Genomic DNA, 18189 nt, shown 5'->3' on the forward strand with positions numbered 1-18189 from the left:
TCAGGAAAGTGAAAAAAAAAGAACTCGTCAATAAGACATTTTAGCAAAAAATGATGGGTTTGTATAGCGATAGACAGAACGCTATTAATATTGTTTAAAAAAACCTTATATGATATAACGTCATAAGTAGCTAACAGAAAGAGTAGGGATATTAATAGTGAATGTTAAATATAAAGGAAATTAAAGTCTAAACTATATATAATGATAGAGACTACTTATATGCACTAAATGTATGTTTTTACCAATGCTTACATCTGTATGCTCGCTCTATAACCGTGTTTACTAGAGTATTTTTAGAAAAAGTAATGAAAAATAGCTCAGAATTGCAAGAAGACAGAATTCCTTGCCTTTGTCATATGGTATCGAAATTGAGAGGATCAACCATTCTAAATGAAATTGTTCATTGTGGTCTTTTAAATCTCAAATCAGTTTGCTGAGACCGGTACTATTACGTTTATTTCTATCCCTAAATGTTGAGTAATGGATAGAAATTCTTTTAGATAACTCTAACGATGTGCTTCCAATGTAAAATCGTACTTTATTACGAGTACTGATTATACACTGGTATATAGAATTTTTAATCTTAGAGTTACTTGACATAAATTTAATTCTATTGGAATTGACTTCAGATACAATAACCTTGTTATTAATATTTCTAGAGGGTTGGATAATATTAGCTAAATTAATGTTAGTATTAGTAAATGTATTAATATTTAACAGTTTGTTATTATGAGAAGATATAATTTGCAAGAGATTTTTTGTGTTTGAAAAACCTATCCTAACCTTATGTGAATTGATTATAGAGAAATGTTTGGAAAATTCGTAGCAATCATCATCATCATTGTTCGACCGTGGTCGAGACAATGGAATTGACTATGCCTCGCCAGACTTCACGGTCCATCATGGTATTACGGAGGTCCTGTTGCTGGATGCCTGTATCCCTGGAGATTACATCAGGGTAGGAGAGTGTGCGCCCTCTGGTATTGACGAAACAGCAGTGGGAGATTAGATTTAATTTGTCTCCCGTAAGGAATTATTAACCAAATATTTTTACTAGTATTCATAGCGTAATTACTTTAAACCATTTAAAGTGAAAACTATGCTAATTCCTAATATATAAAAAATGGCCTAAAAGGGTATTATACGTCAGCAAAGGTTGGAAAATAATGAGGCAAAGCTTTATATATATACTTACAGACACACACACACACATAAATACACCCACGCAACATATATAAGAATTCATATACCCCATACATTTACCAGCACTCACACAAACACACAAAACATTATACACACACACATGCACACCAACACCCATATATATATATATATATATATATATATATATATATATATATATATATATATATATATATATATATATATATATAAACGGCAGTTTGTCTGTCTGTGTGTCTGTGTGTCTGTCAGGTTGTACCCTCACCCTGACCACGGCTTTCAACCGATTCTGATGAAACTTGACACACACATAGCCCAATGTCATAATTCAAAACTAACGCAGCGAAAATTTTGAAAAGTTCCCCCAGTTCTGAAAAAAATCGATAAATTCGACATGGGGTCGAGAATCAGAAACACAAACCACAGACTGTCTAGGGGACGCAACTCGACCTTTTTAACTCTCAACTCCATCAATATCCAGCTACTTGAAGCTATTCCTGGTGATGTCCACGTCTACAAATCTTTTGATAGGACAGCAGACCCCGCCGAGCTTGCCGATTATCCTGTTGAATTCCTGAATTCACTTGAACCGCCATGCCTGCCGCCACACATCCTGAAGTTAAAAGTTGGTGCACCCATTATGCTCATCAGGAATTTGGTTCCACCTAAACAGTACAACAGCACACGTCTGGTTGTGAAACATTTGCCACAACATTTAATAATGGCCACAATACTTACCGGTTGTGGGAAGGGAGAGGACGTCTTCATTCCACGCATGCACCTTCAACCGTCGGGTGCTGACCTACCAATCCACTTCAAGCGTTCTCAGTTTCCTGTTAAACTCTGCTTCGCAATGTCCATCAATAAATCCCAAGGCCAAACGCTACAAGTCGCTGGGTTACAGTTGGGCGAACAGTGCTTCGCCCACGGTCAACTCTACGTGGGCTGTTCACGCGTTGGGAGGCGCAATGATGTTTTCGCCCAAAGGGACAGCTAGGAACATCGTATACACAGAAGTATTCGAGTGAAGAGAAGACATTGCGACCTACACATGCGCCTTCGTTCCCTAGAGGGAAAGGACTAGATTGGGATTAGTCGTTGCCTACTAGGGGCTCTTACATACCCGGGCAACGCCAGGCTATGCTGCTAGTATATATATATATATATACCCATCCACACACACACACACATCCATACATTCAACAGCACACATATATACACACACACATATACACACCTGCACCTATATACATATACATACAAATATATAAACATATATACCTAGGCACACACACACATATATACACTCAACGCATACACGCATTCATATACACACATACACACTCCTCAGACACATGTATATACACATCTGCATGCATACCAATATACATCCATTCATCAACCCACACATATACCCACACATACACACAAGGTCATACATCCGCATATATACACACAGACCTATACACATATGCGCGCACACACACATAAACATATGTACATACATATACATACAAGTATATACATACATACAAGTATATACATACATACACAAAATTATGTACATATAACCATACACACCCACACATATGTAAACATACACACATGCTCGCATATATGCGCGCACATACAACCGCCCATACATACACACATGTCACACACACTTACACATGCGCACACATATATGTGCATACGCATATATGCACGCATATATGCGCTCACACATCCTTGCACACTCATACATTTACGCATGCATAGAAATACATGCCAGCACATACACCCAGGAATGCACACATACATATGGACATATTCATACATGCATACAGACATACGCATACATACACACATGCACACACATATATACGGATATACATGCACGCCTACACATGCACGTACACATACTCTCGTGCATATACATACACAAATGCACACATATATATATATATATGTTATAATGAATTATCAAGTACCAGTAAATAAAAAAGTACAAATAAGTACAAACATACATAAAAACAACTTAATATTGGAGGCCACCATGTGGATTCATACAAAAACCTACATGAAAAATAAATATATGCCAGTAATGAATAATATGAATTGGTATTATCTGTAAGTCGATGACTGAAAGGAATCTGTTCCTCCATTTTCTTATTTGTATTATATATATATATATATATATGAAAGGTTTGAAAATGCAATTTTAAAAGATGTTTATTTACTTGACCGGTTTCACTTTTTTAGAATGAAATTGTCAAAAGTAAAATGTAAAAGCTTTGTTGTGTTAGGTTCTGGTTGTCCCAATTATTACAATACATATATACATTCTTTGATAATAACAAGAAAATGTGAAAAACGGTTTACAAGGAAAAATGATATATACATACATAAGCCAAAAGAAGAGTGGAGATTAATTCACATCCAAAGCCTTTTTATCAAAAAGTTTTCTACAGAATACCTAAGACTGACCAACAATTGGTTCTACTGCACCAACTACTCATTGCTCTGTATGCAAACTTCCTGCGTTAATATTCAGTTGAAGGTCAAAGGGTTTGCTTTTTAAATCGAATTGGATTCTGGTCTTAGAATCCCATCTGCTGGTATTACAGTTGAATCGTGGTCATGAAAAAATATATATTTCTTCTACTGTGTAGAATGTATATTCATTGTATGTATGTATGTATGTATGTGTGTGTATGTATGTATGTATGTATGTATGTGTGTATGTATGTAGGTATGTATGTACGTATGTATGTATGTATGCGTGTATGTATGTATGTAATGTATGTATGAATGTATGTATGTATGTATGTATGTATGTAGGTATGTATGTATGTATGTAGGTATGTATGTTTGTATGTGTGTGTGTATGTATGTATGTATGTATGTATGTATGTGTGTGTATGTATGTAGGTATGTATGTATGTGTTTATGTGTGTGTCTATGTATGTATGTGTGTGTGTATGTAGGTATGTATGTATGTATGTATGTTGGCATGTATGTATGTATGTATGTATGTATGAATGTATGTATGTTGGCATGTATGTATGTATGTAGGTATGTATGAATGTATGTATGTAGGTATGTATGAATGTATGTATGTAGGTATGTATGTATGTATGTATATAGGTATGTATGTATGTGTGTGTATGTATGTTTGTATGTATGTATGTATGTGTATGTATGTAATGTATGTATGAATGTATGTATGTATGTATGTATGTATGTATGTATGTGGTGTATGTATGTATGTATGTATGTATGTAGGTATGTATGTGTGTATGTAGGTATGTGTGTATGTGTGTATGTATTTATGTATGTATGTATGTTTGTATGTGTGTGTGTGTATGTATGTATGCATGTATGTATGTATGTATGTATGTATGTATGTATGTAGGTATGTGTGTATGTGTGTATGTATGTATGTATGTATGAATGTATGTATGTATGTATTATGTATGTATGTATGTGTATGTAGGTATGTATGTATGAATGTATGTATGTATGTATGTAGAATGTATGTATGTAGGTATGTGTGTGTATGTATGTATGTATGTATGGTATGTATGTATGTGTATGTATGTGTGTGTGTGTATGTAGGTATGTATGTACGTATGTATGTATGTATGCATGCATGCATGTATGCATTTATGTCTAAATAACCATTGGTGTAATTAGGCTATAATGACCTAATTACTTTTGTTTCCATTAAATTATATCCTAATAATTATTAATTATTAATCTCTATAATTGGTGGTATTTCTTATATTTTTCTTGCCTCTTTTTATAACTTTCAGTCAACGTTACGATGTCGTGGCCTTCCTTCTTTCCCAGGTTAGTTAACACATACATACTATATACACTCTCTAGTATTTATTGATCTGTTCAATATTTATACTGGGGGTAGATTTAATCAATTGTACCTTCACCTTTAAGTTGCAGGTCTTGGATTTGTGGAGGAACATGGTATCTTAGGATGGTATTCGTAGTGATGACACTCCAGCTGACAACCACCACTAACAAAAGCAACTCCATTGGTCACATGATACAACATATATACAACGGCTTAATTAAATTAACCCATAGACATCACATTATTTTATGTTTATTTATATATGTGGTTGTATGTACATACATGTGTGTGTTTGTACTCAACCTTGCCTAAACACAACATGCGAGTTGTAAACGAACATCACCGTAACACATGAGAAGTTGTTCATTTCCTGTCTTCAGCGAAAAACATGTTAAGCTGTCGGAAAAGATTACCTTGCTTGGAAATAGGTGACGGTTGGTGACAGAGAGGGCACCCTGCCAGAGAGAATCTGTAAAACAGACTCTGTCTGATCCATGCGAGCATGGAAAAGTGAACGTAATGTTTTCTCTATGTATGTATGTATGTATGTATGTATGTATGTATGTATGTATGTATGTATGTATGTGTGTGTGTGTGTGTATGATGTACGTGTATACACACGCACGCACATATATATATATATATATATATAATATATATATATATATATATATATATATATACATATATATATATATATATATATACATACATACATACATACATACATACATACATACATACGAGGCACGTTCAATAAGTAATGCCTCTGAACCACTTGCAGTTGTTTGATCTAGCTGAAATTTTGCATGTGCAATTATTTATATCTCTATAGATTAAGCGACAAATTACAGCTCTGAACTAATTGTGGTTTCTAATTTACAGGTGTTTGAAATGAGTCAAGTGTGAAATGGAGCCTGTTGAGTTTCGAGCAGTGATCCGGTTTTTGTATTTGAAAGGACGCACACCATGGGAGACTTTTGATGAAATGAAAGTAACTTATGGTGATGATGCCCCATCATATGGCCTTGTAAAACGCTGGCATCGTGAATTCAAATATGGTCGGAACTCCGTGGAAACAGCTCCCAGATTTGGTCGCCACACTTCTTCCATTGATGAGGCATCTGTCCGTCAATTTGAGGCTGCCATTTTGGAAGATCGACACATAACAATTCGCCAAATAGTCCATCAGGTCACGATTAGTACCGGGTCTGTGAAAACTATCATTCATGACCATTTGCATATGCAAAAGGTGTCTTCCAGAAGCAAAAACGCGTCGAGTGCTCGATGATGAATTTGAAGATGTGCCAAGTAGATGAGTCAAAATTTTTCAAAAGACTGATTACACAGGATGAAACCTGGGTCTATCACTATGATCCAGAGACCAAAGCCCAGTCAATGCAGTGGAAGCACCGTGACTCACCTCCTTCAAAGAAGGCAAGGGTACAGTCCTCCGCTGGCAAGTTCATGCTCACAGTCTTCTGCGACCACGACGGAGTAGTGATGACAGATTTCCTGGCAAAGGGTACCACAGTTACAGGAGCCTATTATGCTTCACTTTTGAGGAAATTAAGAGAAGCTCTCAAAATCAAGAGGCGGGGCAAGATCAGCAAAGGCATCCTCCTCCTGCAGGACAACGCTCCGGTCCACAACTCACGTGTCGCCAGATCAGAAGCACAGGCGTGCGGCTATGAACTCCTTCCACCCTCTGATTTTCGCCTCTTCCCAGCCATGAAGTTGTTTTTGAAAGGAAAGTGTTTCCCAGATGATGCAGCCTTGATTTCTGAAGTCACGTCGTGGTTGGAGCACCAAGCTGGGGTCTTCTAAAAAACAGTCTCCAGAGCTGCATCAAACAATTGGAGAAATGTGTAACTCTGGATAGTTCCTATATAGAAAAAGACTAATAACTGTGCCAAGTTTCTTTGCTCTACTGTTATGGGAAGTGGGTCAGGGGCATTACTTATTAAACGCCCCTCGTACATATACACACAGAATATGTATGTATGTATGTATGTATGTATGTATGTATGTATGTATGTATGTATATATATATATATAATATATATATATATAAATATATATATATGTGCGTGCGTGTGTATACACGTACATCATACACACACACGCACACATACATACATACATACATACATACATACATACATACATACATACATACATACATACAGAAAACATTACGTTCACTTTTTCATTTGAGCATGGGCAAGTGAACGTAATAATTTTGTGTGTGTGTATGTATATATATATATGGCGGTGCCCCAACATGGCCACAGCTCATGAGCTGAAACTAGATAAAATAAAACCAAAAATAAAATATATATGTGTGAGTGTGTGCGTTTATATATAATACATTAACCATGTCTTACTGAATATATCAAACATATGAGCATATATCAAGACAAACATCTGCTAACCTTGTTTTCATTTGCCGAAATCTATCCACCTAATCCCAGCTCATTCTTTCTGACCTGTCCAAATCTTTAGGGCAACCACAGTCAATGTCGACACATTGAATTTTATATCTGGTAAAATGTTTGAAATGTTAAAACAGAGTGTGTGGATGTGTGTTGTGTACAAGAGGTAAAATGGAGGGGAACCTTGTATACATCAAATCTTCTGAACAGACGTTGAAGAGACATCATATCCTCTGGAAAGACAATAGTAATTCGATTGGAGAATGGCCACGATTTTAACAGAGAAAAGTATAAATGAAGGATCAATGTCGTCAGAGTATTTGATAGGATAATTAATCTCAAATTAATCTTGGAAAATACAGAAGTGACTATTATCTCATTTTTATGAGGTATAGTAGACAATCTCCATGACAAAAGACCCTGCCTCTTTCTTCATGACTGGTGACTTCAATAGATATATAGGGGTAGATTCTATGGTTATGGGTTTGGTTCTCGAGGTGAGGTGGGATAAAACTCTTGGAGTTCTGGGATGCAAATGACCTGATGATCTGCAGCACTATCTTCAGGAAACAACCAGACACCTAATCACCTATCAAGCTAATGATACCAGATTGACTACGTTTTCACATAAAACATTTTATTGACAGATGGCTTTAAATGCAAAGTCCTTCCTTAGGGGAGGAATTTCTAGTCAACATCGATTAGCAGCTAGCAACTTCAGACTTGCAATTAAAAGAACTTTAAGATGCAAGCCAGTCTGGAAGAAGAAAATATGGATGTTTAAAGATTCATCAAGCAGTTGGATTTCGAGGATCCGTAATCAAAACAGTTGATAAAAAAGGTCGAGAAACATATAACATCCACACTTTGAAGTACTCACGGGGAAAAGTTACTGGGGTGGAGGGATGCAATCCAAATTTGTTCCAATGGGGCCAAGGTTATATCGTAGGGGAGCAGTGAAGTAGACAAAGTCATAAAAGCAAAGAAGCTACCTTTGAAAAATAGGGGAAACAAATAATAATACCAGAGAAGCTAAAAGAGAAGTTAAACAACATATATATTTAACAAGGTGAGAAGCTAAAAGAAGGCGTTTGCCAACGTTTTACAACATGAAAAGCAGAGGCATACGATGCTCCAAATTGCAAATCTGTGCACGAGAGAAAATGGAGATGCTGTAGGAGAGAAGTGCGTACGGATGGATGATGGTTCATTTGCATTTAGTGATTCTGAAAAGAAAGAGGCATGGAAGTGCTACTATGAAAGGCTATTAAACATGGAGAATGTAGGGAAGAAAGAGAGTATTCAATATTCATCAGAGAGACTAGCTATCCTAGTTAACAGTTGTATAATAGATAAAGCAATTAAATATATAAGGACATGGAAATCCCCTGGTCTTCCGGGAATTACTACTAAATATTTGGAGGAGTGCATGGCCTAGCCATAGAATAGTTAATCATGTTGTCCATGAAGGAGTTGTACCCAATGACTGGTGTAGCAGCATAATAGTCAACTGCTACAATGCATAAAAGAAATGCGTTAGACGAAAGTTCTGGAGGTATCAGTTTGGTCTACCAGATCTGGAAATTTACAGAAATTGCTATCGCTCAATTAATAAGACAGCCAGTCTCTCTCTCTCTATTTCTCTTTCTTACTTTCTTTCTTTCTTTCTCTCTCTCTCTCTCTCCCTCTCTCTCTCACTCACTCTCTCTCTCACTCACTCTCTCTCTCACTCACTCTCTCTCTCTCTCTCACACACACACAAGGAAACTTCAGAAGGGGTGTTTAGCTAAAACTACACCATTGAAATTGACTTACATCACCTTACAGAAGGCCTTCGACTGATTTCCCTGCTGCTTGGTCGGGTGGGTGGTCACTAGGAAAGTTGCGGACAAAGGAATGGTTGGTGGGAGCTGTCCAAATCATGTACCTGGGTGCTGCCTGTAAGATGTGAGTTAACGATGAGTACAGTGACAACTTTAGCGTGCAGGTAGCAGTTCATATGGGTTTCCTTAGAAATAGTAGATCGTTTCCATAACCTAAGGGACCAAATTAGCAGTGGAGGAGTATGTTCTGAAAGTATAAGAGCTAGAATTTCAACTAACTGAAAAAGTTCAGAGATTTATTACTACTGTTCATTAGAAAGGGCCTCTGCCTCTGAATAAAAATTAGATTGTATGAGGCCTGTGCACAAAAAGATATGTTTCACGATGGTGAAACATGGGCTATGGCTGCAGAGGACAAGCAAAGGCTTGAAAGAAAAGAAACCATCATACAACCAAAACCATACAACAAAGAACAATTTAGAGAATTAAGAAAAAGGGAATTCAGATGTAGTGTGCAAGAGAGAAGATCGTAGTAGCTTGGTCATGTGGTTCATATGGATGAAGACAGCTATAGAAAGAAGCGTCAGTCACTAAATGTGGATGGACATAGTGAATGAGGGAAGTGGAGGGAGACATGGACCGAACTCTAGCTGATGAACCTCATAGGAGAGATGACAAATGACTGAAATGACGAGCAATCCACTGTCCTCAAGAAGATCCATCTATCTTAGCAAAAATGGGGTTCTAAAAACATATGGTTGATGTCTATGCCCCTACATCGGTCAAACCTTACTTGCAACTTCGTACACAACTTCCCTCTCTCCCCACCCTCTAACTACCCTACTATTTCCTCAGTTGCTATAATTACAAGAGAGAATAACGACACGTATTCCCTCTCCATTTTTCTCTGCCAGAAATCTCTTTCCAGGAAACCATTCTCTTTGTTATTTATCTCGCATTTCCAACATTATCTCTCAGCCTCCTCCTCTTTGCAATACCTTCTCATATCTGCCATCACTATATCTACCCATATGTAACACTAACATCAGCATCTGCCACTCTGCTCCTCTCTCTCTCTCTTCCACATTTCACATCTCCCTATTTTTCATCTCTGTAGTTTTACCATACGGTTGCGTTCTAACCTCCACTTATGTCCTGCCTCCTCCTATCATGTCCTCCTCCTCCTCCTCCTCCTCTCTGATCTTCTCCTATGTCTTTTTAATTCCCTCTCAAACTCAGACTCACCATTCTTCACACCTTCATCCATGTTCGTCAGTCACCACATTCATCTATATTCTCATTTCTAATGTCTGTCATTCGCCCTTCGCACTCTCGTCAACCTACCGACCTAGTTACCCTTGATCGTATGCCTCTACTCTCTATTCACTTTCTTGGACCTTGAAGAAACACTATAGCATCACATCTCCGCTATTCTGTCTCCTTACCCTGTTGGGGGTAGCCATAGATCTCGTCTATAGCAAGATACTCATTTCTCTCTCTCTCTCTCTCTCTCTCTCTCTCTCTCTCTCTCTCTCCTTCCAATGTAAAAATCTATCAAATGATTTTCCTCTCTGCAAAGAAGGGTCTGAATCTTTTACTTACCATTGAGATATAGTGTGGGTCCTTCCAGCAACGTCTACTTGATTTTCTATGGCATTGCTTCCTGTTTTAATCAACATATATAGTTGGCCAATATTGCAATATTGTGTCTGTTTTCGGTTCTTAAAACGCACCTGTGATTATTCAATCTGGCCTTGAAAGGGCCATCTACTTCCTGACATAGTTTGTTGTTGCTTTTGTATGATATTGTAGCAATATTGATATCCTCACTGTTTGCGAAAAACATTAGAAATGATCTCGTTTGAGATTACAACCATCTTTGGATAGTTTAACCCTGTTGTGTCCACTGATCTGATTGGTTAGCATCTAGTGCGGTCTGTCTCTCTACTTATTTCGCACCAGTGTGTAAACTGACCAATCACGGCCTTTGGATAGGATCTTTCAATTGAGCCATCTTCACTCCTTAAATAAGCTAGTATTTTCACAATTCATCGTCTTTCGGCTTTAGACCTTCTAAGGTCTAGTCGGAGACCACAGAGCTACTCAGCCATGTTCCAGTTCGAACAACAGACGACAGCCAAGCCAACCATGATGCGAATAAAAAACAATTATATAGAACGGCCTATCAAAAAGGTATACAATCGACTAAAAATTCTAAAGTGTGTCATGCGACTAAAAATCTAAATTAAAATATCAATCGACTAAAAATAGTTTTTTTTTTTACTCCCCTCAAACAAAAAAGTACGTCAAAAAAATTAATTTCGTAAAAAGCATGGCAGGATGGAGTCCAAGAGCAAAAAGAGTTCCACAAAATCAATTCAAACACATCAAGGGCCATTTCAGGAGTTCATTGTTGTGGTTCGATTACGAGTTAAAGAGCATCTCGGCAATGACCCCTCTCATCCGAAATTTGACTTTTTATTACCCATGAGGGGCCAACAAAGAGGAGACAAACAAAGCACATAGGGACAAGAAATGAGAGAAAAAAAAACGGAAAACGAACGACAGCAAGATGAATATGAAAACTGTAATTCAGCTTTTCGTTCCCACCTCTGAGTGGCTTCATTTATACCTTTCTTCGATCTGAGATCCTGCAAAAATGTCAATCTTTTGTTTCCTTAGAATGTCCATATAGTCTAAGTAGCATGATGACTGACTTATGTCCATTTTTATCTTCCAGTATTGATATACATCCTTGCATTCCATTATTTTTCCTAATTGCTCCTTGATTATCAGCAAGCAATTATACCACCTTTGTATATTGGTGTAGGAACTTGTACCTGCTGCAACTGTATCTTCCCACGCACTCAATTCATTGCAAACTTCCTCATTTGATTCCTCATCTAACATTACGTAATTACTTTTTTCCTTGGCCGGGGGAGGGGAAGTACGGGGTTCCTTCTTTTCCCTGCCATTTCTCATTCGTTGTTCATTCCATTATCTTCCTTTTCTTCTGTTGTTGCTGGTATCACGACTGTCCCCTTACTCACTGCTCTTTCTTGGGGGCCCTTCCTGGGGCTTTTTGTATGTGGGCAGAAGTAGTATTTCTTCCATTTTATGACAGGGTTGCCGAGTGTAGCCTAGCAAAGTAAAACAGCAAAATATAACTCACATTAAACAGCCAAAAGAAACTCGACAAATTTATACTTTTATTACCCACAAGGGGCCACACAGAGGGGACAATACAAAATATGTGGGGAAAAGAAAGAAAGAAAAAAAAACAAAAAACGTATGACAGGAAGACCCTTTAAAACTAAATATTATTTACCACATCTAATATAACTTCTATATACTTTCAGAAAGTAGAAAAAAGAAACTTATGGTTTTTTATTACGAAATGAACTTTTTTGACGTACTTTTTTGTTTGAGGGGAGTAAAAAAAAATCTTTTTAGTCGATTGATATTTTATTTAGATTTTTAGTCGCATGACACGCTTTAGAATTTTTAGTCGATTGTATACCTTTTTGATAGGCCGTTCTATATATTTGTTTTTTATTCGCATAAATATTTTTTACCTCCTGTGTTTTTTTTTATACTTTATACGTTTAAGAGCCATAGTAATATTTATATATGATCAAAAGTTTTTGGAGGTTTGGTGTTGTATATAAAGTCGTTGACTCGAATTTGATGTTTGGTCTTTGATCAATGTTTTTTGGCCTCAATTACATTTGAACGCTTCTTTTTGCAGTCTTATAAAGTCTTTTGTCTCCATAAAAAGAGACAAAAATTATTTCTTGCCGTATATATATGTATGTGTGTGTGTATATATACATACGTATACACACACGCACACACACACACACACACATATATATACATACATATATACACAGATATACACATATATATATATACATGCACGTATGTAATGTACACTCTATACAGTCTTGATTTCAATCTGCAGTACAATAGTCTTTCTAAGAGTTCCTGGTCAATAATCAATACTTACAATATCAACTTCAAACTCTACTTCACAATATCACTATCAATTGCTACACATTCTAACTATTCTAACTATTGTATTGAATAACTTTACAATTCCATTTGAACTCTTACTATTCAATGATGTTCCCTTTAATAGATATTGGATTGTCTTGCCGAAGAAAAACCTCGGTACACACAGCTAAAAACATTAAATCAAAGTTACCAGCCACGTATCATATGAAATGTATATACACTGTTAGAAGACGTGGTGCTGTGGAATTGTGTGAGATAAAATCTCCAGCCCTGAAAGCTTCCGTAATACAGTGAACGTTTTATACACTGTTTCCTATACATCATGAGGCAAATTCCATTGAAGCAGGTAGTGATCAGTTGCCTTACATTGATAAACCTTTAGAAACACGAAACACATCTATCAAGAATCACTGTAGCAATGTTGCTCTGATGTATATTATGCTTTGAAAACAAGTCTATGAAGAGATATTTATCTCAGACAATACCACAGCATCATGACTTCAAGCATTGTGTAGACATTTAGTATGAATCACAGTTGGTAATCGGAATGGATTGGATATTAAACATCCCGTCTTGTTGACTCGGTCCAATTTTCTCTACAACATTAATTATCTAAGTTAATGTATTCTAGGAAATAGGAAAATATCAGAAGACCAGTAAAGAGACAGATTGGGGTGCATCGTGTATTGTAGTGGTGGTTGTCGTGGTAGTGGTACCTGACATTATTCAGTTTCGCACTAGATACTTCCTTAAATTAGTGCTATAGTGGTGAATACGAATAAACCCAGCTATTTTATGAGCCCCATTTTAATTAATATTAATTAATAAAGCGACATCAAATGTATACATAAGAAATTATAATTCTTCTTTATCAAACTTGATCTGCTAATCACGTGTTCACTCTTGTTCAAGTCCCCTAAAACTTACTATAGTAAGGGATAAAGGTAGATCCGGCTGAACCCGATTTGTTTAGGACATCTTAATGGATTTATCATGTCTCTAAGACACAGTCATAACAAGTTCTATTGAGGGACCATATAGAATTTTTAATCTGTTTAATCAAGTGCCCAGTAAAAGAAAGTAATGATACATTGATATCCACCCGAATTTTGATGTAACTTTTTAATCTTTCTTTTTCTTTTTATCTCTATAAAGCCTGATGTGGAAGTGAATACCAAGAACATAAAAGAAACGACACCATTGTTTGATGCTGTTTCCCTTAGTCACTTTGGAATACTTCAGAAGCTAGTTTCACATGGAGCAGAATTAGACGCTCTTGATGCTGATGGTAACAACTGTCTTCACCTCGCCGTGAAGAAAGATAAGTTCCATTCTGAGGAGGAGACTGGAGAGCATTTAGACTATGTAAGTCTTACAACCGTTTATAAATATTTGAGTGACAAACAGAAAGATATTACTTGTCGCAATTCACACCCATCAATCCCCCCCCATTGTCATAAAGTAATCCAGTCACTCTTGATAACCCGACTTATATTATGTGACTAACAATATTCTATTTCCTTCCTTTCTCAAAGACAACGCTCTTCCACCGTAGTAAAGGTAACCCATCTGGGATGTTAATCATATAAACACAGCCATCACAGTGTGAAGGGAAGGTGACCTATTGAAGAGAGTAAATGTTATTCTCAAATAACAATAATACAAGGTATAGGAGAGGTCTGTATGATAACCTTTATAGTGCTGGGGCCATCATACATCCAGTCTATTCAATGAAGAATTCTGAATGAACATCTCTCTGTCATACGTCTTGTACACGACGTATATACATTGACCTGTTGAATGTTAGAACACAAGAGAATGGATACAATGAAGTAAGGTCCTTAGTATGTTTTCCTTTACTATGGACGGTCCTTGGTGACAGCCTTCCAGGTACTTGGGTCAATGGAGCAGCGTAAGGGAGTGGCCTTGAGTTGACCTCGGAAATGGAATTTGGAGGCTTCGCATGCTCTGTTGCCTGATGCCAACTCCACAAAAAATATTTGATGTGGCCGACTAGCGGAGGTGGTATCAAGTTATCATAGCATCAATACAGGGTAGTCTGACTCGGAACAGAATTTCCTCTTTATTGGTAATGTAGTCTTTCCATTGACTCCCCATAATTGCGTGAAATTTTATTTGTGCGGTTCGAAACGCTCGACTTTCATCAAGCCATATGATACAGCACCCACCTCTCACAGCCGTAGAGGGGTGTGGGAAGATCAGAATACCATGGTTTTCATTTGGATGGGGAGGTCGTGGTTTAGTAAGACTCATTTTGAAAATTTTCCAAAAGAAGTAGGGGTTTCGTTGACCTTGTTTGTCTTTCTTATTTGTCTAGGCAGGTAGCTTCCAAGATATAAGAAATTCTCCACGACTTTCAAGGCAGTAACATGTAGCTTTAAGACACCAAAATCAGGAGGTAGGTGGGCCAGACCCTCCCTGTACAAAGATCTTCGTCTTCTTTACATTTGTGCTCAGATCAATGCCGGTACACAAATTTTCCTAGACGTTCACAGCTTTCTGAAGATCAAAAAGGAAGTGCACGAATGTGCATATTGTCATCAACGCGCTGCAGCTCATGTACTTTGGCCAAGGTGGAAATGTCGACGAGCTCTAAACCGTCGGTGTTGAAAAGCACTTCATCTATTCTGTAACGGATATCTGCACCAGGAGCCATATTAGGGGTTTCATGAATCATAGCATTAGGGTAGAGGGAAAACAGAGTAAGAATGAGAATGCATCATTGCTTCAGGCCAGTCGTAATTGGGATGGAACTGGCGAGAGCGTTCTTGGCGATGATTCGGCCAGACTTTCCGTCATATAGAGTGTGAATGAGGCGCACAAATTAATTGGGAGAAACATAACGCTTCAGAGTGACCCCTATTGTAGGTCTCAGTATGTTGCCGAAAGCCTTCTCTAAGTCCCAGAACACAAAGAATTGGCTTTCTCTGCTCGAGTGTCTTTTCTTGGAGAAGCTAAGTACAAAAGACCATGTCGATGGTACCCTGGGTAGGGCAGAAGCCTTACTGTGACTCTGGAAGAACATTCTCAACAACGACCACTAATCTAACAGGATCCTGGCGAAGATATTTCCAGCAATACTGAGAATAGGAGATACCGAGATAGTTTCCACAAATTGTCCGGTCACCCTTCTTGAAGACTGTAATGATGGTCTGGTCTTTACAGGTCCGCAAGAATAGCCTCCATCTCCCACAGGCTTTGGATAACCATATACATCTTAGTCTTCAAGATTTGAACACCATGAGACAGGAGCCCCAGAGATATGTTGTCAGGACCAGGTGCTTTCCATGTCTTCATACGTTTTAGTGCCTTTTCAAACCCAGGGTAGTGACATCCAGTGTCGTGTCGGATATTGGGGGACATTATGGAGCAAGTCAATCACTGGGGCAGATGACCGATGGAGGCGTATTTGAAAATGTTTCTTCCATCGTTCAAAGATATTTTGAGTGACTGCAAGGGAGGTTTAAGGCATCAGCCGATTTGAGTATATTTGTTATTCTGCAAAAGGACCAAAAGTTTCCTTTGTCACAGCATAAAAATATGTAAGGTCCCTGCTGTCCGTGAATGACTATCTCCCTTGTTTTTGCTCGACACCAGAGATTCTGGAGTTCATAGATCCTATTCCGGTATTTCTGCTTGGCCTCTTGGAAGCATTGCAAGTGGGGGAGCATATGAAATTCTCCCACGCCAGATAAGAGGTTCTTTTCTGGTTGATTAGCTTGGTAATCCGGTCACCATTTTGGTCAAACCTGAATAGGCCAAGCCAGTTACATCCTACAGCTGCCGATAAAATCAACCTTTACGTAGGAGCCGACATCATGTGGATCCGGATTAGGGGTTCGCAGCTGACCCAGCCTTCTCCTGTTGCCCGGATTACTATCGCTACTTAGGGAAGGAAGCGAAGAGACTCATTGTTCAAGCCACAGAGGGCTTTCCTGTGATTTTGTTCAGGGTGGACCATGTATTGTGATCATAAGGTCCACTCGCCTGGTCACTCGCCTTCACCAGTGGCACCACTGGGATTGGTGACATATTGGATCTGGTTAGAGTCGTTGCAGCAGGCTGCTGGATATCTCGGATATAATTGAAATCTGCCTTGTTCATGCTAGCCTACATAGTAGCGATGGTTTTCTATCAGAATTTCCTTCACCGAGACGGACTGCCTTCCAGGCTGATGAGCTCCATCTACCCGAAACAACACATGCAAGTTAACCCATAGTTGGGGGCCTAACAGCTGCTACTACTCTGGGCAGATTAGACCTGGGGACACTGGTGGTTAACAGATGGTTCCACACTCCTCGAAACTCTGGAATTCTTGTACCAAGGCCCCACTACCAGAAGCAGTTTAAATCTTTCACCAAGACATACAATTAGTGATGATAATTACATATATAAATATATATACTAGCTGATGTACTCGGAGTTTCCTAGAAAAGCGGGGCTTATCCTTGGTTCTATTTGCATAATTGTTTTGCTAATCCAATAATAAGAATACAAAATATGTAGCCCTTAAAACGGTTTTTGTTTATTTACAGAGAATATCGAACTGTCTTACATAGGATCTTGTTTTTAGGAAATCACAATAAGTTATGAATACCCAAATCGTGAAGTCAGTTACATTGTAACATGGAATTAGTTACCCGATTGTAAGAATTCAATTATAACTTAGCCCCGACAAGGGCTTTATTGCATTGCTAGAGTATACAAAACTTTGGAGGAAATACCAGTAAGTTATGTATACCAAAATCGTGAAGCATGTTACGTAATAACAAGCTGATCGGATATGAGATGCTAACAATTCAAAGCAAATAACTCTGAAGAGAGTTTTTGTGCATTCCCAGTGAATATAACCCTTAGATGA

The 18189-nt window shown here is 37.8% G+C and overlaps 1 protein-coding gene across 1 annotated transcript in view; it reads left to right on the forward strand.

The window, feature by feature from the left end:
* The window catches only part of LOC118768401 (putative ankyrin repeat protein RBE_0319), a 57728-nt gene that overhangs the window by 22355 nt on the left and 17184 nt on the right, over nt 1–18189 (forward strand). The window contains exons 4-5 of the mRNA XM_036514784.1: nt 4977–5013; nt 14463–14672. Coding sequence (XP_036370677.1) covers nt 4977–5013; nt 14463–14672 — 247 coding nt within the window. The remainder of the gene's footprint in view (nt 1–4976; nt 5014–14462; nt 14673–18189) is intronic.

This window comes from Octopus sinensis, linkage group LG29 (assembly GCF_006345805.1).
Source record: "Octopus sinensis linkage group LG29, ASM634580v1, whole genome shotgun sequence".
Taxonomy (NCBI): Eukaryota; Metazoa; Mollusca; class Cephalopoda; order Octopoda; family Octopodidae; genus Octopus; species Octopus sinensis.